The sequence below is a fragment of the Thunnus thynnus genome, chromosome 3 (genome assembly GCF_963924715.1).
Source record: "Thunnus thynnus chromosome 3, fThuThy2.1, whole genome shotgun sequence".
In the NCBI taxonomy this organism is placed as follows: Eukaryota; Metazoa; Chordata; class Actinopteri; order Scombriformes; family Scombridae; genus Thunnus; species Thunnus thynnus.
In genome coordinates this window covers 33622908-33647070 of record NC_089519.1, presented here as the reverse complement: position 1 = coordinate 33647070, position 24163 = coordinate 33622908, and the positions used below count along the sequence as shown (strand labels likewise).

Here is a 24163-nt window from a genome sequence, read left to right as displayed (position 1 = left end):
TTTTCAAAGTGATTTTTTTTTTCTAGTGTAATTGTATGAAACAAGCCCTGGTACATGGTTCATACCTCGGTTTTATGCTCACAATTCTCTAGTTTCCAGTATAAAAAAGAACAAATAAGAAAACAGAACATGTTTGCCGTTTATTCTACAAAATATGAACATGGCGTAATTCTTACTGTAAAATCACTAAAGATGGGTTGCTTTTTGCCATCATTGTCTGAATAGAAGGTTTTTACCAAATGCCTTATATGTAGACGTTCTGTCTGAGGACAAAAGGCGTACTGTACCATGACACCATCTGCAGGTATTTTTATTCAGATTTTTGCCCCAGTTTTTGCCCCGATTTCTTTTCCCTAATTCAGAACGGCCAATTCCTCATGCACCGGAAAATGTACAAAAAATGGATGCTTACTGTAGGTATACTCTTCTTGTACAAAGATTCTAATAAAATAATTTAGGGTAGCTGACATTTCAGATTGAGAGGTGAAGTCCGAAAGCTGACATTCAAGTTGCATGAATTGTGATATGACTGATGTTGTTTTGCCATAATTCAAAATATAACATATAGGACGACGTGTGAAAATAACCCTAATCAGAAAAAGTGTAATTTTCAACGTGATTTTTTTTTTCTAGTGTAATTGTATGAAACAAGCCATGGTACACTTCATACCTTGGTTTTATGCTCACAATTCTGTACTTTTCAGTATAAAAAAGAACAAATAAGACAACAGAACATGTTTTTCTACAAGATATGAACATGGTGTAATTCTTACTGTAAAATATGACGTCACTAAAGATGAGCTGCTTTTTGCCATCATTGTCTGAATAGAAGGTTTTTACCAAATGCCTTAAATGTAGAATTTAAATCTCACCTTAAGACTTTCTGTCTGAGGACAAAAGTCGTACTGTACCATGACACCGTCTGCAGGTATTTTTATTCAGATTTTTGCCCCAGTTTTTGTCCCGATTTCTTTTCCCCAATTCAGAACGGCCAATTCCTCATGCTCCAGAAAATGTACAAAAAATGCATACTGTAGGTGCACACATATAGACTCAGTGGTAAAAAGCTATTTCAATATCTGTTTAATAAAGAACATACTGAATGAAAAAAAATGAGGTCAGTGACAGTGGAACCTCCAAATATTCAACATCTCAAATCCAGTCAGGCACAAACCAAGAGCAGCTGTATAGGCCCTATGTGCAAATGAGCAAAAGTATGAAACCACACACACACACACACACACACACACACATACATACAGTATCTAAAGAGGGAGTCCTTTTGGAGCCTTAGGCACAGTGTGAGAAATAAATATTTGATAGGAGGATGACCTACTTCCTGTGCCCTGAAAAGTTATTTGTCTTTTTCTGCCTCCATCCACCGCTGAGGCCTCTTTCCTCAGGCTCTACAGCAGAAAAGAAAACCACAGTGAAAGGGAGACTGAGAAAGAGAGAGAGCGAGAAGGAGGGAGGTAAGTACAGGGCTGCTGCAGGGTTCACCGAGTTAAATTTAAGACTTTTGTGATTTCACATAGAATGCAATTTAATACCTGTTTCATTATCGTACCGGGCCAAAGAAAGCTTGATGGAAAAATCAGCAGGGACGATATGGCCTACAATGATTTATTATAATATCACATTTTTTTTCAGTACTTCTCAGCAGTATATAGCTATAATTCCGAATGATATAACTGATTAAATTTACACGTCCTGGACCCAGATAAGTGGCAGAAAATGGATGGATGGATTAACCAATTGAAAATGATCCTTGTAAGTTAATTTAAATTTTTTGCTAAAATCACCACTTGCTCAATGTGAGAAAATGAGCTTCCTAGCTACTGTAGCTGCAGTAGTGACTGGTTGAACAGCCTCCTGTATGCACAAGTCACTGTCAAAACAATCCTACTTTTATTTTTTAGGTGTTTAACAGCCCATAAACCAAACCAAGCCAAGAAAACATTTCATAACTAACAGAATATAAATATAGAAATGTGGAAATGTGAATGTTATACCCCTTTAAGACTTCTCTAAATTAACAATAAGACTTTAATGCTTTAAGGTCTTTTTGCAAGGAAACTGTCACTGCTTTTTAAGAATTTTCACCTGCAGATACCCTGCATGTAAAGAGAAAGAAACAGGAGAGAGAGAAGAAGAAGAGATATAGACAGACAAGAGTTGGAGGACAAGGGAGCAGAGTGGGAGGTGAGGAGGAGGAGGAGGAAAAAAACATGATCTCATTGGTTGAATTACACCTCCGAGCACCAGGGTTTTGGGCTAAATAACACAAGTACACAAGTAAACCGTACACTTCATGAATTATAGAGATTTGGAGTGTGATGGTGAACAGAAAAATATGTTTGTTGACTGTGGGCAGTAAGTACAGGGGAAGAAAGGGAACTACAGCATCCAACATATAGAGAACCAGCAATAAGTCCTGCTCCAATGGTGCAATAGCTGCTGTTCCAATAGCTTAAATTGTTCAAATGTCATTTCTCAAAGTGGGCTTGCAAGATTATTCTTCCCAAAAAGCTGAAACCTGACAATGAGGTTTTCTTTCCACATTCTAAGACAAATGTATATCTGTTTACTGTCCTGGTTGACAAAAATTTGAGCAACTCGTCATTTTCCAATTGGATATTAAAGACATAGTAGTTTGTTTACACTCAACAACTACAGTTCCCATGAAGCTTTGGTTTTGCTTGACTTTGCCCTTGTAGCCAGGCTGTTGGGGTATTAGTTGTTAACTGCAAACAAAATAACTCTTATTTTCTATCTTTGGTAAAGTTATACGATTCTTACATTTTATTAGTTGCCACAGTTAGTTTATTAGCTCAGAATATGGACAGATAACCCCAGAGACATGTTTCATTGTTCTGAACGACCAGTAAAAGAAACCACATTGTCTAGCTGAGGCCAGTGTTGAAAAAGCCTACACATGAAACATGTTAAGGGTGGTATCACCAACTTGGCTTCCCAGATGGTTTGGTAATGTTCAGTACCAAGTCGGTCAGCCTGTGATCAAAGTTGATGAGTAGCTTCAGAGGGCAGTGCCAAAAAAACATCCATTTTGGACATTAGATAGTTTTTGGTGATGTTTGGCCTGAGTGTAGTCAGAATGCCACCAAATTTGGAGAAGTCATGGAGGGAAAGATGTAGATATAAGGCAAGACTTTAACTTGTAAATAAGAGCTGCAACGATTTACCGATTAATTGATCCATCCAAATTCTCTGATTCCAGCTTTTCAAATGTGAATATTTTCTGAGTTTTTTTAGTCCTGTATGACAGGAAATTGAATATCTCTGCGTTGTGGACTGTTGGTCAGGACAAAATAAGACATTTGTGGACATCACCTTTGGTTTTGGGAAACAGCGATCTACAAGTTTCACAACTTTCTGACATTTTATGGACCAAACAACTAATCGTTTAATTAAAATAATAAATAATCATTGGTTGCAACCTTGACTATTTTTCTGCTACCTTTAGTAACAAATGGCGTCTAAGAGGGATGCTGTGTTTACTTCCTCATCGTTCCCTCAGAGGGGCACTACTTAACCTTTTAGGACCTTATGCTTATGCAGCCTGTTAACCTGGGAAGAGGAGGGGTCAGAGGTCAACCCTGTGCCTTGCCCCTTGCTATATCCGGTCATTACACACTCATCAACTTTAAGGTCTCAATATAATTAAAGAAGAAATGATACATGTGTGAATAAATGAACTCAGAAAACAGTGACTTTATTTTCACAACAAAATTTATTAGAAGAATAGTGGTTTTGAAAAGAAGGTTCTAGCATCCAGTGAATACTACCTTACACAACATTACAGCTGAAATGTGTGGCAAAAATGGCAATTTTCTTTTTTTTACCAAATCGAATATAACATAACCAGTAAAATATTTTACACATGCACAAAGACAGATCTAATCAGCGTCGCCTGATGTTCAATGCAAAATGAAGTAAAAAAAAAAAAAAACTGTAGGAAATCAAATCATCTTTCATCTTTTTGTCAAAAAAAAATCACAGACATTATGAGACAATTTATTATTCATGAGCCCAATCAGAAAATCAGATTTTGCATTCAAAACAGGGAGAGAGAGAGAAAAAAAATAAAATAGTGCAGTCAATCAAACTAAAACCAATTATTGTGATCCTTGTTAAGTGCTCATTTACACGGATATCGATAATATAAGCCTAGAAGAATAAAAGTCCAACTCACAAGGTACAAAATAAGAACAAAAACAAAAAAATTATTGTACATAAATAAAACTACAATATGAGAAAAATATTTTTTAAATTATACAATTTTTTTTTGTTAAACTGTAAACAGTAGATATTGAAAAAATGAGGTCCATTGGGGTATTTGGAGAACCTGTGTGTAAGTGTATGGATGTCTGTGCGTGTGTGAATATGTTTATGAGTGGTGCAGTCCAGGTGGACCAAACCATGAAACGGGGCTTGGGCGTCCTGAGCATCGGCACAGCGCCCCCTAGGGCCCGCTGGACTGAAGGAATGAGGTATATCGTCAAACCCAAAAACAAAATCTCAGCGGAAAAGAGGAAAAAGCCCAGCAGGCCCGGCAGCGGGGCGTCCAGCCACCCGTTAAGAACCGAGGTGAGATTACGAAACGTTAGAAACCTCAGCAGGACAAAAATCAAGACTGAAGAAAAGAGGAGGTTTGTTGTTTTACCCAAACTAGAGTCCAAACCCCTGGACAACACTTCCTGCGTCTACCCAAATATCACAAGCCGTTTCCAACCCATTAGAGCTATCTCTATCACAACAAAATCCGGTTACTAGTAAAACCAACATCAGGAATGTAGAAAGTAATCTTAAGAGTTCTTACAACATGAAATACTTATTGAAACTTATTTTTTAAAAGAGTCTTAACACAGTTCTCACCAAACATCACTGATTTGATTGTTGTAAGAGGTACAAAATTTAGGCAAAATTCAGAATACACTCTTGTCATCCAGATCAGGCCAATAAACAACTCATTTTGCATGACTAACTGAAGTGAAAAACAGACTCTAAAGTCTACAAGAAACTCCCGAAATCCATGGCTTCAACCAAGCTGTGTGGAGCGATAGAGACACTTAACAACATACAGCAGAGGTTTCAGCCAACCACAGCAGAGAGGAGTGGCTGTCTAAAAAGCCCAAAATGAGAACTATTTCATCAATAACGGCAAAACGGATCCTTCTGCTCCAGTTTTACCCGCCTTGTTCCTTCACAGCTCTACAGTTCTGCAGGTTTTGATCACACAACGTCTGACTGAGCGCCGCCATTTTCCTGGTGTCACATGCTGCGAGAGAGGCTGACTAGGTTTTCCCTGAAGCTTAAGAAGAACTGAAGGCAGATCTGTCACATTCCTCTGTGTTGTGTGTAACTCCATTGGCGGTGGAGAGACAACAATTTAAGTTAGCACTTAAACCAGATGGATACCTCACCATGGCTTACTGTAACTGCAGCGTTCTCCGGCATTTAAGTGAACATACTGTATGAAGGATTTGTGGAGGCTTTAAAACTATTCAAAGCCATACCACTGTTTTGTGCACTTGTATGAAATGTTTGTTTTCAGAGGTTAGCTTGGTGTAAGTCATCGTTACGTTGGTGCTTTGTAGCCACACAATGCCAGATGCCTCTGTCGATGATACAGTAGACACAGTAAAAGCCACGGCACCTTAAGAGAGAACGGAGTGCTAACAAAGACGCAGCAGTCCCGAACTGAGAAGAAGATTGACATTCATAAGATACTATATCCAGAGATTGAAAAAAATAGAGAAGAGACAGCTAATGGATAGAAAAAAAAAAGAAAGAAACCTAGAAGTCGAACACAAAATAACAGAAATCTGAGGGCGAGAAAAACTGCTTCTGATCATTTAAGATTTTGGCGGTCATTTTCGTCTTCATAGGAACAGGCTAATGTAAGTAAGCCGTAGTTGAAGTTGATCACTGCTAGGCCTCGGTATAGCTTAAGTACCTGAATAAGAGTGAGAGCAGTGTTGCTGAGGGTCCCTGAGGGTGTCTGGGTAATGTGATTTGGGTCTGTAAGACGCCGAGTGAGAGGCGTCTTTTCCTGTAGACAACCAGGATACGTTCAGAGGTGCAATGTGTCAAACTGGTACACTGTTCCATTGAGTTACTATAAGAGCACAGGGTAGATAAATGTTCGTAAAAAACAGCTCTGAGGCTAAAATATGGTCGAAGAACAACTGAAGAAAAATCAAAAAGAGCAAGCTTTTCACATTATTTCTTACACAGCCACACAGATTCACACTCATACACACTTTTTTTTTGTTACTTTACACAAGGAAAAAAAATGATTGCAAAAGAGCTTTAGCCAAAAAACCACTACGAAAGCTGTTGCAGTGACAAACAAACACCTTAGGTGCTCCTTCTTCTCAGGAAAGGGATTTTTTTCTCAGGGGGCAATATTTCATATTCAAAAACATCAGAATCTGTCCTGCGGACAACATCCAAAAAAAGCGCTTTTGGATTAACCAGCCTCTTCCAACAAAAGGACTGATACAGGGGTATGTACACCAGCATGCAAAAATATCGAGAGGGTCAACGTTCACGAAACCGTCTGGTCATTCCCTGCAAAGCTCGAGGGAGACGCGTTTACCAACGACTTCACTGTCTTGTCGGGTTTTTGCAGAAACCCTAAACAGGATCATCACCCCCCCCCCCTCCTCCACTGCCTTCATTTAAAACAGTCTTTACCTTTCTAGACATAAAAACACACAAACCGTCCTCTTCAGTGCCTTCAATATACAGTTCCACCTCGCCTGTGAAAAAGACAGGCAAGGGTTGATGGGTAAAGCAGTTCTATATACAACTGTCCTGAAGACCCACCCTCCTCCCCCCCCAATGTGACTCTCATGTCCAAGTCATCTTCATAAATATACTGTCTTTACAGTGTCCACTTAAAAAAGACCCCCTCCCCCCCCCCAAACCCCCTTTTTCACAGAATCAGGCTTGAAAAGACTACAACTACACTAGATCCTAGTTTCACTACTTCTACTTCTTCTGTTAACAAAAAAACTCAAGTCACCCTGCCCCTTTGCCCTTTGCTACATCATGGGGAAATAACAAGCAAGAACAGAGTAAGAAACGAACACCAAAAGCAACAGAGTGCGAGTGATTTTACCTAACATACTGCACTGGACTTCTGTATTGTTTCCCTGAATCATCAATGGAAAAGGCTCATCCTCTTCCTTTTTCAAGATAAAAGTATATGACATTAGAGATTTGTATATACATATGCATTTGTGTTTGTGTCTGTGTGGGGCTTGTATAGGTATATCTATGTGCACATATAGAGTATTTCTTATTCTTAAATATGTATAGTTAAATTAGAGGTTAGTTGTGTTTGCGTTTTTTTTTACATTCAGTTCTTAACAACGATAAAGAGTAGATAAGTAGATAAAGAGGTATGCAAAAGGAACAACATGGGGACTGTGTGGTTTCAAGTGTTCCACGTATCGGCCTTCATTCTTTCAGCAAACCCACTTTTAAAAATCAAAAGACGGGAGGATTTTTGTTTTGTTTTTGTTCAATTCAATCTTCCCGGAGCTGTTAGGACATTGCGATGTATCAAATTGCCTTTAAAAAAAAAAACGACCTCCTTTTCATCTTTTACTGACGAGTGCAAGGTGGGCTGCGAAAGGTTTAAGACCGAGGATGTTCACAAATCAAAAGACAGAACACATATAAGGATGTGAAACTGAAGCGATATAAAAAGCTATGGAACCTCCACTGGGCGCTACACACTGCATGGCAAAAAAAGAAGCAAGAGGGGGGGAAACAAAAACAAAGGACATATGATGAAAGTGCCCAGGAGATGTGTTCATGGACAGGATCTGATAAGATGTGGAGGTTGTCAAGGTTAAATGGATTTCTTTTCTGAGGTATTCTGTGTTGTAAGTTTTTTTTTTTTTTCTTCTTCTTCTTCTTTACATTTTTGCACACCAAGAAACACCAAGATGGAAAACATTATCAAAGACTGAAAGAAAGAACACTCAGTGTTACTTTCCCAAATGCAGATTCAGTCAAAGCGCTCGTTTCTTTCGTTTTATTTTCACGAGCAACTTTCCTTACTTTTGACATTCAGGAAGGCAACAGTCCAAGTCTTGTAAGTTAGATCTCCAGAGGACCAACGAGGTGGACTGTTAAGTGAGCTCCACATGAGCCTCCCCTGCAAAGAGTTATTCATATTTACAATCCTTGCTGTTTATAAAGCACTGAAAAAGTATTTGGCTGAAAATAATGTACAGAATCAGTCAAAAACAATATAAAAGGCTTTTCAAAGACCCTTTTAAGCGATAATGTTCTGGCTTTTATGACTCAACTTCAGCCAGTTCAGCGTGAGGTGTTCCATAAAAGGTTTTCTGAATAGTTTTTTGTTTTGGCAGTAGGAATCATCTGCATGACATTTAATCTTCTGTACTGTTTGACAGAATATTTATCTCACTTGCCAAACTTCCTGGCCGAGGACTGAACTCCCGATATCCGCTCACCGAGTGCCGGTCTGTCTGACCTAACTATCGATCGTGCTCATGAGCCAGTGTTGCTCCTCAGCTCGACTATAAATACACTGGCTGGTATGGTTATCTGCATGTAGTGTAGACTTCACAACTGAAAGGTAACAGAGAAGGTAAGACACCAAAGTTCAAATGCAGAAGACGCCATAACTTGAAAAGACGGCAAAAAGAAGCTACAAGAGAGGATCACAGCAATGCACTGGCAATTTCAACAAAACACAACCCCGCTCATTAGCTGATTTTTTTTTTTTCTTCTTGTTTTCCTTTTTTAAACACAGAAACTAAAAGTCAAGCCCGAGCCCATTACCCTGAAACATCAAAACAAGAGATCAGAGACATCATACAACATTAACGGCCAAACTTTTAAAATATTGAGTGTCTTTTGTGGAGAGAGTTCATGAAATTTTCCCCTAGGCTGAAATATTAAACAACTGTCAAACATACTGTATGTATGTAGGATGTTAGTGTGTGTGTGTGTGTGTGTGCGTGTGTTTTTCTAGAAACAGTTCTCAATATTGCAGAGGATAATGACCCTCCTTGTTGCTGAAAGAACCTCAAGCCCTATCTTTAAAAATCTAAATCTGCGAGTTCCTCATCAGAGGAACGCGTGGCAAAGCCTCTGTGAAAAGATAAAAGAGAATGAAAAAGAAAGGGTGAGGGAAGACCGTGTTCAAGAGGCCTCTGGGTTGCGGATACAACCCCAAGAGGTGGCAGTGAAGTTTATGAAAAGGCCTGATGAGAGGTGAAGGACCCAGGGCTGCCCAGAAACACCTCATCTCTCCTGGGATAAACAAGGGCCTGTCAGCCCCGTGGTGCTCACGCTCCACTGGCCAAGGATGCTGAGAGGATGACAGAGTTAGGGGGCGAAGGTGAAGGGAAGTGGGAAGAAGGGGTTTTACAGTTTTTCATCAGAGAGAGTGACAATAAAATCAAACAACGTTTACAGAGGTGTAGAATGGGGGATGTGTGGCCCTGCCCGGCCACCTACGGCGCTGCGCAAGCGTCACGTTGCATCTCCGGTCATTTCACACTTTTGAGTGACAGGACAATCAAGATCTGACACATTTCTAAGAGGAAAAACAAGAAGAGGAGACCAGCGATGGTCCGCCAACAATCAGAGGATACTGTCATCGAGGAACACCGGTGGGGAACTGACGAATCATCCAGCTAACTACGCAGAATTTAAACGGACGGCACTTATACTTCGCCTTTATTGGTCCTATATCCAAACCAGCCGACCTGACCTCGAAGGTTTATAAGGCCAAGGGATGCTATGAAATACTTGTAATGGTACAATGGCAAAAAAACAGACTACATTTAAGTTCTTTAAAACAACTTTGAAGAACTGTCTGACTCCTAAAGCACCTGAAAATATCCCTACAGGCAAGTCTTCCTGACAGACTGAGGTAGCAGATACAACAGAGACCATCTAAGAGACGAGCAGAAAGACGGACAAATAAACGCTCTCAAATGGATACAAATGAGAGCAAGACGATGAAAGGAGACGTGAGGAGAGGATAACGGATATTCTGTGGTATATATTTGTTTAAAAGTGTTGGGCGATGATCTTGTGTAACAGCACTTGCTTTCAAAGAGCAGCATTAATACATTAGTGTCGTTTTTGCATCAAGATGGTGTCAATTTTGGCCAAAAATCCAATGATGAATCAGTGTTAGCAGAGCTGGATTTGACTTGAGAGCAGCTGGTCCTTGTAGGTGGCTCTAAAGGGCCAGACACACCTCCACATGGGAGCAACGCTGCAAGATTGTCATGGCAACACACAAGGGCACCTCATGAAATGCACTCTATCACAGAGCAGAACCAGATTTCCTTCCTACAGTCCTGACTAAAAATTTTCCTTTTCAACCTGCACATCAGGTCTGGTATTTTTGTCCCTAATAATCCCCTTCCCTCTCTTAAGTGGAGTTTCAGATCGACCGTGGCAGCTTTTAATCGTAGACGCGCCGCGCCGAAGTAACGTTCCGTCTGTGGAGTGAATTTACCGTTCCATTAAAAGCCTGTTGTTTAACTGCGGTGTGGGGGTGGGGATGGCGACCTTCAGCGGCCTTTATTCTTCTCTACTTCACTTAGATTTCATCCTTGCACTCCCATCCATCTCCTCCAACCGCTGTGTCTATCTTGACGGTCTGTCTGGCTGCCATCTGTGTGAGGAGGCTTTCTGACGAGGCGGAGGGATGAGACGCACGCCGGTACCCGCGGGCTCGTCGGAGGCGAGAACAGTCAATGTGAGAAAATGTCTCCCTGTGAGCCTTTCACAGTGCAACATAATCATAAGGAGGGAGGTGGGGGGGGGGGGCTGGGAATTTAAGCCGACAAATTTGACCTGAATCTAACATGACATTTTGCTTCGACAGAGGATTGTTGTTCTTGAAGCAACCTCTCTCGTGATTTCACTCGGGCGGTTAGATTATACGTGATTAAGAAACCAACCCGTTACAGATTTGATTTAAAATAGTGATTAGAGTCTTCAAAAGGCACTCTTTATTCCATTGATTGAAGAACAACAAATTTAACTTTAAAACTGATTCCTGGTTGGTGCCATCAGAATGTATGAAGCAGATTAATGAGCCACTTTAGATATTTGGAAATCATCGGCTTTGAATAATGTGCAGGGAAACTAAGCTGCAGTTAGAAAATGAAGAGTGCAATTTGAAAACGCATTCAGCCCCATAGAAATATTCAAAATCTGGCTGAAAAAGTGTTTTTCTCATTTTCATGTTTGCTACATCAAAGCACAAGATTTTGCAAAAGATTGCATGATTAAAAACTGTATTAAAAGGCCAATTCAAAGTGTAGTTATCAGAATAGTTTTGACTAAGATGCAACACTTAAACCATCAACTTTTAGCTTCAGAATCCAATTTCTACACTTTAGGTTCAGAATTGACATTTCTCCAAATTTCTACGTCCTAACCACCGGGGCCCCTTCCAAATTTGTTGTTTTGCAAAGTATAACAATAAGGAGTGACGGTGTCTGTTTTGTTGATTGCTGCAGATGAGCATCGTTCCAGAGGCGTGTCTGGCCTTTAAGATCTGTACTTATCTCAGCTTTCAGAGCCAGGCTGCTACTGAGCGACTGCTTGTCACCATCTTCACAAATGCTTTGACATTTACAACACTTGGCATCACACTCTGCCACAGAGATGCACGTTTTAAGAGATCTTTTAGCGCTGCTTTGACGAATATCGCGGGGAGGGGGGGGGGGGGAACAACAGCATGGCAAAGCTTACAAGGAGAATTGTAACCATCAGTTGATGTGCTGATTATTACTTTTTAAAAAGGTAATAAAAGTGGGATAGATCTCCTTGGATATGTAGTTAAAAATGGATCCATTCTAAAAATCACCAGGCGGTTTCTCTGACAGTAATCTAAGAATAGAAGAAATTCCGGGTTGGGAACCTGAGGAAACATATTTAGCTATTGGTGATGTTCTTTGCATTCCTGCATCTATTTTTAGCTTTTAGTGTTGTTTAGGAGGATCGATGTCTAAACCCGCAGCAACCCGCAGGGACCAGAATGCACTGCAGCCACGAGACGAAACACTGGAGCGACCCTCGCTTTTTTGTCTTGATTTTATCCCGCATCTGATCACAAGTTGGGATGTGTTGTCAAATCGGCGCGGCTGCATTGACAGTCTACTGTGAACAAACATTACAAGGTTGTAGGTTTTTAAAGCATTTCTAATGTCAGTTAGAACTCTCAAGTTTATGCTCCTGAGCAGCCAAACAAACACTAAACCACAGGTGACCCTTCTCACTGCTGATTTCCCAACCAAACACGAATGCAGCATGAATCTGTTCATCTCCACCGACAGTTAACACACAGCTGAATACCAGAAGTTCATGCCCGTACTCTGGCGGTTGTCAAAAGGAATTCTGGGAATCGCGAGCAATCGCTAACAACAGCGGAAATTGACAGATGGAAACAACAGAGACTTAAATTACAACAAAATAACTGCAGGAATGCACTGAACATCATAGAGTGGTGACATGCTACAGGGTGAAACTGACAGGAGGATTTTTTTGCCTTAAAGGAAAAGATTGATAGAAAAAGAAAGAAAGAAAGAAAGAAATGGAGTCTTTGTTGAGAGCATGAAACAAAACAAAGTGATTTTCACAGAGGCATTGCCTGCAGTGTCCCAGTGTGCCAGATCAAAATCAGCAAGCAGGGCTGATGTTCTGCAGGCTGTGGACAAAACACACCCACCTGCTTCTAAAAGAGACACAGCAGACTCCCAGCTTCATAATTATACATATAACCTGCCCACACAAAGTATGGCTACCTGATGAGGAGGGAGAGTATATGTGTGTGTGTGTGTGTGTGTGTGTGTGTGTGCGCGTTCTGCTCTTCCACGGCTGTATGTGCTAGAGAGAATACAGCATTGTATTCACAGAAACCTGGCTTCTGGCATTTTAAAGAAATTGTCTTTTCTATTTTTTTTTTATATAAGAAAACAAAGAGAGGAAAAGAACATGCCATCAGAATAACAACAGCACGAACAACGACAACAAGAAACGACGATTATTCAAAAACTGCTTCTGTCGGTTACATCTAAAAATCTGGAAACTAGCCGTACTAAAAATCCTGATTCTTCTTTGTGTGTTTTGTGTGTTTTGTGTGTGTGTGTGTGTGTGTATGTGTGTTTCTGATGTACAATCAGCTGCTTTGAAGTGGTCGGACCTGAGGTATAAATGACAACCAGATATGCAGCGTGACAGAAAAAGAAACAGAAGAAACCTCTCCGCTGAGAGAGGAGCATGGCAATCATATACATTATGGTTCTTTCTTTCCTGGTAGCCGGCAGCATCACACACCATCCTGAAACAAAATGGCACGTCATGTGGCGTCTACTAAGTGAGGTTACAATAGTTGCTGTTCGACATTTTTTTTTTTTTCTTCTTTTATCACGTTTTTGACAGTCTTTCACTCGAAGAAATGAAAAAATAAAAACCAACCAGAAAAGCAAAAAGAGTAATCGATTGGCTTACCTGAAGATGCAAAAACAGTAAAATAAATACATATATATTCATAAGTATATAGCTATTTTCATCATATAAAGGTACATTTTCCTGTGTGTGTGGGGTGTTTTTTTTTTTTTTTGGAATGCAGTGTAAAAGGTTTTGGAGAGAATATTTTTTCTTTTACAAGACAGCAGATAAAGGAAGGTTAACTTGTCCACCTGTCCCCCAATCTCCCCTCTGGGTCTCTGATTTCTCTGGGTGTGAGAAATAAAAAACGCAAAAAAAAAAAAAAAAAAAAAAAAAAACTAAAACAAACAAACAAAAAAAAACCTGTCAAGTTTCAACCTGGGGTTATGTTACACCTAAAAACACACAATAAACAAAACAAAACAAAAAAAAAAAACCCTCAGTGAACAGAACACCTTGTTCTTTATCAGACCAGGGTGGGACCGACCTGACTTATCGCCTCCAGGGTGAAACCAGACGACTGAATCCCAAAATGTTTTGACTTCTAGAGGAAGAAATGAGAGGTTTGCACCCTTTCATATCAACCCCAACCGGCACAGAAATAGCTGTCCCTGTGGGTCTTTTTTTTTTTCCAATCTGTTGCTCATTATGTACTTCTGTAAGGTTTTGTTGTTGCAAAAAAAAAAAATACCTGAAAAGAGGTAGGGTGGCAAATATTGGTCAGTCAGACACTTGAAGCGTCTCCCTCCACCCTTTGCAAAGAGGGAGGCGAAACAAAGAAAAAAACAAAAAAAGATAATAAAAGAAAAGAAACAGCGGAGGATACTATATTTCCCAGAGTATCGGCTATCCCTTCGCTAGGCTCCCAGGTAAGGGATACATAAAAGTACGAGGCACGGAAAGGAGTCATTATTCTGAGATTGAGGTATAGCACTTGGCCTCTGCTGACCAAGTCGATATATTGTTTATATATATACGTCCATAAATTACATCTAGTACAGGTAGTTAAGTCTGCGCCATTTTCCGACTGACAAATATTGCTGCCCATCCTATTGGCTCGATCCTGAGACATTTACAGTACTGAAGGCTACTGTCGCACGCCTGCGTCGGAAAACGACTGCGTTTCCAACGCAAGCAGCGTAAAGTGAAACTAAAAGCAAAATAATAAAAACAACAGTCTGACAGTGCCATCTTTTTTGCAGATCACTGTTCTGGTTTTCTAAGTTTGAGAAATTCATTTCAGTTCACTACATTCATTATGTGAGTATTTGTTAATATATATATGTATATAAATAGATATATACTGTATCTTAAGTATATAATATAGTATGAGGTTTCTTTAAAAACAGCAGTGAGACTCAGTTGCAAGAAGGAGGACTTTTTCGGACAGGGGGAGCCGTTAACCACATGACTATAAACAATCAATAGAACCCAAGAAAAATCAAATCAAATGAAATAAATATACCTTAAATGGCATGCACCTCAGTAGGTTAGATCAGGCTGAAAATGGGACTTTTAAAGAATTTTAAATTACATTTTTTAGAAAGCAATGGCAAATTTATGGCAAAATCCAAACGCACAGTAAGGGTCAAGAATTTCTTGAAGGACAGAGAGAACATTATTGTCAATGATTTAGAGATTTGTGTAAATTATACACAGAGATCGTTTGGCCTTCAAGGAATCGCCCCTCTCAGGGGAGTTCAGTCTAAGTGCTGTTGGAGTTTTTCCATGCAAACCTATGCATTAAGTGCCAATCACAGTATTTCCACACATATATCTTTTTTTCTTTTTAAGCACAAATCCATGCTTTGCATGCATCACATGAAACAGGCTAACAGGCAGAGTGCCATGGGTTCGTTTTGTTCTGGGTTTTTTTTTTTTTTTTTTTAGAGGGAGGGGGTACAGTAAAGTAATCCCACACTGTAAGTCATGTTTTGTAAAATGGTAGGGGTAAGCGAGCAGCTATCATGCCTTTTATCAGAGGCGTGTTCATAAGAAGTGCTTTGCCATCAACGCTGGGGCTTTGATCCTGTTTTAACTATCGGATCAGTGCATTGTCCTTCGCTGGGTCCAACTTGATGCACAAGACAACCTATTAGACACTTCAAATGCTCAGCATTGTTTAAGTGTTGGACGCATTTCATGCATGATGACCCCCCGGCAATATTGATGTTTAAGGGGTCTTTTCTAGAGCTTTTCCCCATTGGCCGTGCATACCTGCCAATTAAGCCAAGGGAGCTACAAAGCTTAAGGTGGATAATCAATAACAATAGTGGGGAAAATAAGATTGTATGCAACAGTTAGTAAACAATTCTAATAATAATTAAATAATCATTCATTCGTAAGTTGGAAAGAGTTTTAGCATCTCTGGCTCAGGATTAATTGTGTTGAAATCCTCTCAACATAATATATTCAATTGCCCAACCCCCAAAATCAGCCAAAAACAAAGTGGTGCATGCCATTTTGAAGAGAATAATCAAAAGAAAACAAAAAAAAACCAAATCAAATAAATAAAATGTACAATACATTTCAAAAGGAGTGAATCATCATCATTTCATCTGAACAGAGAGGTACAATTCTCATGTTTAAAAATCTCACAGACTGGGTGAGCACCAGGCAGTGTTAGGAGCGAAGAGCAACATTTACCACAGAGCAAAAAAAACATGACAAGCAAAAAGCTTCTGTCATCTCCTTCAATCTTTTCCTGATGGAAAATACCAAAAGAGCATTTTTTTTTTTCTTTACACCTGTGTCCTCTGAGGGATATTCTTTCCCCGTCTGGTAAAACGTGGTGATAGTTTATCTATCCCTGGTGCTTCAGTGACGAGGGGAAGGGAAAACAACAAGACGACACTACACAGAACTTAACTTGTTCAAGCTGTTAACCATTTTTTTCCTTTTGATTTTTTTTTTTTTTTTTTTAAATTTTTTTTTTTTTTTAATTGAGGAGGTAATCGAGTGGAAAAAAGTAGTTTGGGTCCAAGCTGCAGCTTTCTGAAAGTCTTAACACACTAAAGCTTTTTTCCTCCATCTCTCTGCACTCCTCACAGCTCCCTGCTCCATATCCCCCAGAGAAGAGCTACACTACATGCATAACCTCAGACAGCTTTCTTTCTCTCTTGTTTTTTTCTCTTATTTTTGAAAAGTGCTATTTTAGAAGTTTAGCGCCATAAGTTTGATCCCCAAAGCCAACGTCGGTGTTTTCTGTTCTTTTTTTCATGATTCGTTAGCAGGTCTATCGGCTATGGCGCTGCTATATTTACTCACATAGCCCCTCCCGCAGACAAAGCATTAGTGAGAGGCGTGTCTTGTCCTCCTGTCTGTCAACTATAGGTCCAACAGGAAACAACCACATTTGAAACCCACATCATCTGTCTCAGTTACCCTGAGTTAAAAACGAGGAGAAAAGGAATCTTCCAGAATCACGGATTGGCTTTTACGTCATCAGTCATAATAATTTATAATATATTAAATCTGCCTTTCCCTCACCTCTATCAACTACCCCTCCCCACTGCATATTGCCCACCCACCTCCCCAAATGAACACCCCTCTATAAATGCACATTGTCGTAGTAAACTGCCTTTAAAACTGTCTTTGAAGTTTGAGGGTAGAAGAATTTTTTTAAAAATTCATCAGCTAAGCTGTTTCTGCTTAGTTTGATTAGAAAAGCAAAAAAAACAAAACTTCAGCAATGTGTTGTTGTTAGCTAGGACTAGCTAAAACTCATTAGCTAAAACTAGCTAAAGCCTTGTATATGAGCTAGATAATCAACTGGATAGCAGCAGAGTTTCACATTCTGATCCTAAAAGGCCTTCATCCAATAAAGATCTCCATGAGGGGATGAGCTCACTTTGGCCACCCATTTGGAGGGCGGACCTGATGGCGGCTCTGGCATTCCAGGATCAGCAGTGAGACACTGATGGAGGTCCATGAGGTAGCATTCCGCCTTAAAAACAGCTGATCCATAATCAGATTACCCCTCAACTTGTCCCTTGGCAAAAAAGAGGGTTAAAGAGCTTCCTGGATCTGATTATGGATCAGCGTGCACAGGCGATGTGCACCTCTGACCCATTGCGAGGTTGCGACTGGGCTTCAGAGACAGACCATAATAAGTGCATGATGCAAGGGCAACAATGCCGAGGTAACCTGGTCTGTAAGCGCCAGACCCAAAGTGTAGTGCAAAAGAAAGCAAAATCAAATGAAAAGATAAAGATAGAGGAAAAGAAGTCGAATTATAGAAGTCAGTAGTATCCACGAAACTCACAAACATGCATCCCTGAATGACTTTTGTGTGTCTTTTCTCGTTCAAAAAGGACGGGTTAATGTTGCTTTCGTCCACACAGAAATTAGCAGAATATCTTAAGGAGGAAAGAAAAGGTTTGCAGTTAAAGCGTCATGGCTACCTGGCAAATGGGTTTTGATTCAGAACCCTGGTGAGGAATATCGATGGCATGATTAAACCTTACAGTTGGCTTCAAATGTAATCATCAGTTCACTTACCAATTTTCAGCTAGTACTCCATGACAGAGGGGAGCGGTTAAGGGGCTTTAATTTGTCAGTGTTTTTTTTTATAAGGAGTTAATTTTCAACCTTCCCCTCATTTTCCCCCAAATTGGAATGGTCCAAACCCCAAACTGCATTTATAAGCAGCAAAGGTTCAGTGTATCAAGTTCAGAAAAGAGGGGGATTAGGTTTTGGGGCTGGGGATTATCAGCATGCTTAAGGAAACTTCATTAATTGTCATTTAACTCTTGTCTTTAGCTGCATTTGTTAAGCCCCTGGATATAAAAGCTAAACAAATGCATGTTCAGCGTCGTTCAAGTGACGCTTGTTTAAAAACCATCCGATGTTGTTTCTCTCCAGTTTTTTTAAGAATCCTCATATTATCCCTGCGTTTGTGCTCACCCAGATACTGCAAAGTAAATTGGCACAAATAAAGCCCGATCCGTTTTCAAATTACTTTTGTCATTTGACTGAGGTTTACATGTGTTAGTCGTTTAGTCGATTGGTTTGAAATTGTCATCAATCTCTTCTTTTACATTGTCCTTGAGCTCAGCAGCTGCCAGCGGCGGGCCGTCATCTCGTGAGGTTGCGGTGGGTGTATTCTCTGACTCCACGGGAAAATCCTGGCCTCCTGCTTCCATCTTCATCATCAGCTTGAGCTTCTTCTTTGGGGGATTCTTCAGGGTTCCCATGCGCTCCTTGACCTTGTACTCCAGGGTGCTGTGCGGGATCCCGTACATGTTCTGGGCCTTGGACACACTCATCTTCCCGCTCATCACTACTGTAATGGCCTCCTCCAGGATCTCGCTGTTGTACTGGCGATAACGGCCCCTCTTCTTCCTCGGTTGCTTGGAGTTTGGGTCCCCTTCCACATCAGAGGTGGAGTACGCCGGCCCAGAACTGGAGTGGTCCAAGTCAGAGCTCCAGTAGTCAGCCGCCCCGTCCAACAGGCTTCCAAGGCTTCCTCCCCGGCGGTTCTGCTTGGGTAGGATGGCTCTCAGCTTCCGGCTCAAGGTGTTCTCCCCATGGCCACCACCCCCAACCCCCATGGCGCCGTAACCATACAGTTCAGAGGCATGAGAGTCCCAGGAGAGATCCATGCCCCGAACCTGGGGTATCTTTAGGTCAACAGGAGGTGAATGGCCCTGGTCTCTCTTGCCCTCGTGGTGGTGTTGGGCCTTGGAGACCTGATTGTGGTGGTGATGGTGGAGGGAACTCTTGAAGGAGAAGGCTCCGTGGTGGTTGTGATTCTCCAGAAATGTAGGCAGGTCTTTGAGCTCGCTGAGGGCCCCACTCAGAGCTCCACTGGCCTGCTTTAATTTCATCAGGCTGTCAAGGTGGGCCTTGCTCCCCCAGAAGGAGGAAGAGCCCTTCTGGCCAAGCAAGGAGTGGGACTGCCCGTGATTGAGCAAGCCGGCTGACTCTAGATTAGCCAATGAAAGAGCAGCAGGCTGGCTCAGGAGGCGGTGCTTCTGGCTGAGGAGCTCTTCCTTGATGCGAAGCGAGCGGGCCAATGGGGGCTTGAAAGAATTGGAGCTGATGTAGTTCTCCCTCAGTCCGTCCTGCAAGCTTCTCTGCAGCAGGCCGTCCTCCTCATCCACCTCTGGCAGGGTATGTTCCACTTTAAGGGAACGTCTGGATGGAGAAAAAAGGAAATAAAATTATGAACAGAGTCAGAGATCTCACAATTAAACAAAACTGATTTCCTGAGACCAGGGTTTGATGTATATTGTGTAATTAAATGTCAGAAATGTCAGCAGGGAATATCTTAAAACCTCTGCAAACAAAACTGAAACAATCCGCATAAATACCACTTAGGGTTATTGGGAAAATACATGTTTTTGTGACTTGAGTGAATTAACATGTTTTCATTTATCCAGTCAATAATTACGCCTATTATTGCCCACACAGACCTGTTAAGTAAAACATAACAAATCTTAGAGATGTCTACTGCATCGGTCTTCCTTTTTATGGAACGCAGAGCATTACTAGGCTTACAATTTGACAAAACAGTTGCAAACAAGTTGTTTTTCTCAGCCCTTCATTATTAAACATCAATTAGTTGTTTGCAATGACTATAACTGAGGTGGCAAAAGGATGTTAGAGTCATTATGTTTTAATCTTTCATGCCATAATTAAATCTCAAACTTATACACATAAATGCACATTGCAAAAGGCACCAAAAGCATCAATTATATAAATATTAGCACAAACATTGAAGCTGTTCCCTCTGCATTGGCAATCTTGTTTTTACTCTGGTTAATACAAATTTCAGTTTATAGACCCATTTATTTTTTCAGTGCGATGTGACTGGAGTGTTAAAATGGCATTGTGATGATTTAGAGATGTAAGCTGATTCAGAGATGTTGGGGAAAAAAGCAAACAGAAAGACATAATGCTTATAAAATTCAGGACATGTAGCAGCAGGGTTTGCTAAGCTAATCAATAATGTAACAATAAGGAGAGGGTTAAGGGGAGATGTGTGAAGGCAAGGACACATGAGAAGCTATTATCATGGTTTTATCACACTTTCACATTCTGGTCGAGCCAAAATCACAAAAGGATTTTGGAAACTAAAGATTTAACCAAGTGTTCTGATGCACATTGTTAACTTCTTTCACTCATGCAGCATTCACTGATCTAACAGATAATGACCAAGAATAAACTCTTAACAAACCTCAAACCACTATTCAGTATAAAATTGAACTCAGTAGACCTCCAAAATAATAAAAACTGAGGGACTATCAATCAACCAAAATAGTAGATTCTGAACACTATGTTCATAATAATGTGTGGTATGTGACTGCTGAGCTCAGTTTGCAGATTGTACCATAACTCATAAAACATTTATTATAATCCAGTTTTAAAATTTATAAAAGGCATAGTTACCCCTTATATATATCTTAAAATAAATATAAGAGGTGGCATGATGATTGACACTATAAGAAAGAGGTAGAAAGGTCGTCCAAAGTAGAGACTGCTTCAATTTTAATGGTCACAGTCCAAAAAGATTGGGAAACTTTTCCTATGGTTTATCATTCCTGTCTTGTTTTCGATAATTATTTACACCTTAAATTGAGTTTCTTGAAGTTATATTTAACTAAAATGAAAACATACAGTATGTCTTCTGTCCAACCTGCAGTGATCAGCAAGCATCTGACATTTCAATGTTTCAAATTTTCTGAAAACTGCCTGTGGTCTTGAAACATGTGCTTACATGCCACTTGAACTGCTGCAGCCAATGTTCCTACTGCTAAGTAACTATGGCAACAGTGGACAGTCTCTTTTAAAAACGCTTCCTTAAGGCTGATTTATGGTAGGTCGCTCGATACTTTTGATAAGTGTCACTCAACAGAAATTTAAGACATTTTCAATTCATGCTTTGGCGAAAGGTGTCGGTCATCTCCATGGTAACCAGATGCCATCCACCAGCTGGTTTGTTTAGTGACATTATATCATCCAGACTGGGTCCAATTAAACAAGGATGTTATAAGTTATCTAAACTTACAGTCCAAAATATCAATAAGGAAGTTCAGTGAAAACTACAATCTCCATGGCGATGTTAGTAACACTACCCAATCACATTGCGTGACAAAATATGATGGTGTCCATGACGTAACAAAATTCTCCACATGTACATGAAAGGAAAGTGTTGAGCGTCACTTATTTCTATAGAAAATACATAATTTCTGTCGAGCAACACTTATCAAAAGTGTCAAGAGACCTACCATAAATCAGCCTTTAGGTTCATAATAACAGGAAGTAGCTTGTCAAGTCAGCGGATGGCATGTGGGAGAATAAACTTGGGGGAAATACTGTATCTCTTCATTGGAGACATTCTGGTGAGCTACAGTGTGACCAACTGTGCGATGTGGGGAGTCCTCAGCAGGAGCTTTAAGACAGATTATCACAGTGGGCGGTCTCGGTCTTGTTGAAAACAATACAAGGTTAACGAGAGGCTTTAGAGTCTACATTCTAATAGAGCGTTCTGTTAAAATAAGCATACAGTCATCAGGGAGGCTCCGCCAGACAGTAATGGTGGATCTGAGGCTTCAATGTGAGCATACATTTGTGAAAAAAGGAAGAAAGAAATATGCATAACAGGGAGATCCCCAATGAGACCAATTGAAAGAGTCTTTCAGCAACTGGGCGAATGATGTGTTTCCCCTTAACAACAGTCTTTAGAGGCTCACGTGGTTTTTGAAGAAAGGTAGTTTTATTCTGCGGCCAATGTTTATTTTTCTTTAAATATGATAATTTGCACAAGAAACTGCAAGGGGAATTTAGGGTATAATTGTATTCTTGTTAGTTGGGAAAAACTCTTTGAAACAACAATTGAAACCATCATGGGACATCTTAAACTAAAAACTGTTATTCTAATAGGGTTTGTAGCTTCTACATACCTACTTAATAAAATCACAAAATAACGAATTACTGTAATGCATTTAATTGAAAACCTAATAAAGGATCTAAATATCAAAATAATGTACAAACTAAAAAAATGTGTGTTTTAATGCAGATGTGGCCAGAAAAAAAACTTTAAATTACAGGCCCGTAACCTGTAATACATGCACTAACCTGCTGTGTGCTTTGGGGATTGTCTGGCTATCAAAGATGAATGGGTGGGTGTTAGTGGGGGTGGAAATACAAGCTCCTCCTCCTCCTATAGTTAATATTACATGACCTGATCATTAGAGAGTCCCAGTGAGGCTCAGGGCCTTAGGGCCTTCTGGGCCTTAGGGCCATGAGGCGAGAAACAGAGTCATGTCCTGAGGGGCTTAAGGTTTCTAATTTTGATTTTAGTCCTGGAATGTAAATACTTCACCTGCCGAGGTTTACCAGCTGGGCTTTTGCTCATGGAGTGTATTAGAAGGCAATATATTGTGTTAGAATAAAAAAAAGGAATCTTATGTATCTGTAGAAAAGGTTTTGCTGAGCATATTCCATGAGTCGATGCCCCTTCAACCTGTTTCTACAGGAAATGTTTCAATTGGTTGATTACGTTGGCTTATTATGTCAGGCATAATAACACAGTCCTCACCAAAGTAAATGTAAAGGTTGTAAACAAGCAGTTTAGCCAGATTATCTAAACCCCCTTTTTTAGGGGGTTCAACCAAAATTGAGACCATCCTAAATGTCAGTAATTATCCCTCATTACACAGGAAAACTGGGTGTTCACAAGTACAGCAGATGGAAGTTAAACCGGGAAGTTGTAAACTGTGACGGATGTTTACAAAAGACAGGTTGGGTAATGATTTCAGCAGACACCTTTATTTCCTCATTTCATATGGTTTAAAACCCGTATGATTATCTGACTGATGTCTTTTAAGCAATTTATAAATCTTAGCAATTAACTTGGTGGTAATCATATGATTACTGATAATTGCAGATAACCGCCAAAACTATACAAAATAAGACCCAAAGTGTAATTAAGTCGATATGCATCCTTTAAAGCCCCAATTAAATGCCAGGTCTGTAACTTAAAAAGGGTGGCTGCTGTTTCTCACTCGGTAACTGTCTTTTTGTTTCGTTTTAACTCCAAACTAGTGCAGTAAAGCTTTGTATCAAGGCAGCATTGGCCTTAACCAGGACAAATCACTCATGTGGTGGCCACACGGGACTCTTGTTAACTGAAATGTCAATGCAACACTTCTCAAATCTCAGTTCAGTAGGCGGTTGGACGTGTATTCACTGCTGGATTAAAGAGAAACTGTCCACATGGTGGGTGCAGGTTTTCTATGCCCACATCCTCCACCGAAGCACACTCACCACACTCAGCGTTTGGGGCTGCTCTGTGTATCGAACCTCTCCTAATCCATCTTTGACCTACAGATCAAAAGTATTCCTGGAAATGGCAGCTGCAATTAGCGTTGATTGTTTATTCCCTCTTGATGCAACAACCAAGTATGATGGCTACTGATTCAAACATGACTTCAAGGCAAAGTACAGGTTCATCAATAAATGATCGGGCTGCAACACTGAGCTTCGTCAATAAAGGCACTGACACGAAGACAAACAGAGAAAAGCCTCCGTCATGTGTTTGACACGCACCGCCGTTGAACTCTCGCTCTTGGGTAGGGGGTTGGAGGTGGGGGTTGATGAGGGCGGAGTCTGAATTATAAATACCTGTAGTATGAACAGCTACAGCCATGGAATGGATGGTAGCTCAGGT

General features: G+C 40.3%; 1 protein-coding gene across 1 annotated transcript in view; it reads right to left on the bottom strand.

The window, feature by feature from the left end:
* Positions 1–15345: 15345 nt before the first annotated feature.
* lcor (ligand dependent nuclear receptor corepressor) overlaps positions 15346–24163 on the bottom strand; it is a 90376-nt gene continuing 81558 nt past the window's right edge. The window contains exon 7 of the mRNA XM_067585476.1: positions 15346–19626. Within this exon, the coding sequence (XP_067441577.1) occupies positions 18486–19626 (1141 nt within the window). The 3' untranslated portion in view covers positions 15346–18485. The remainder of the gene's footprint in view (positions 19627–24163) is intronic.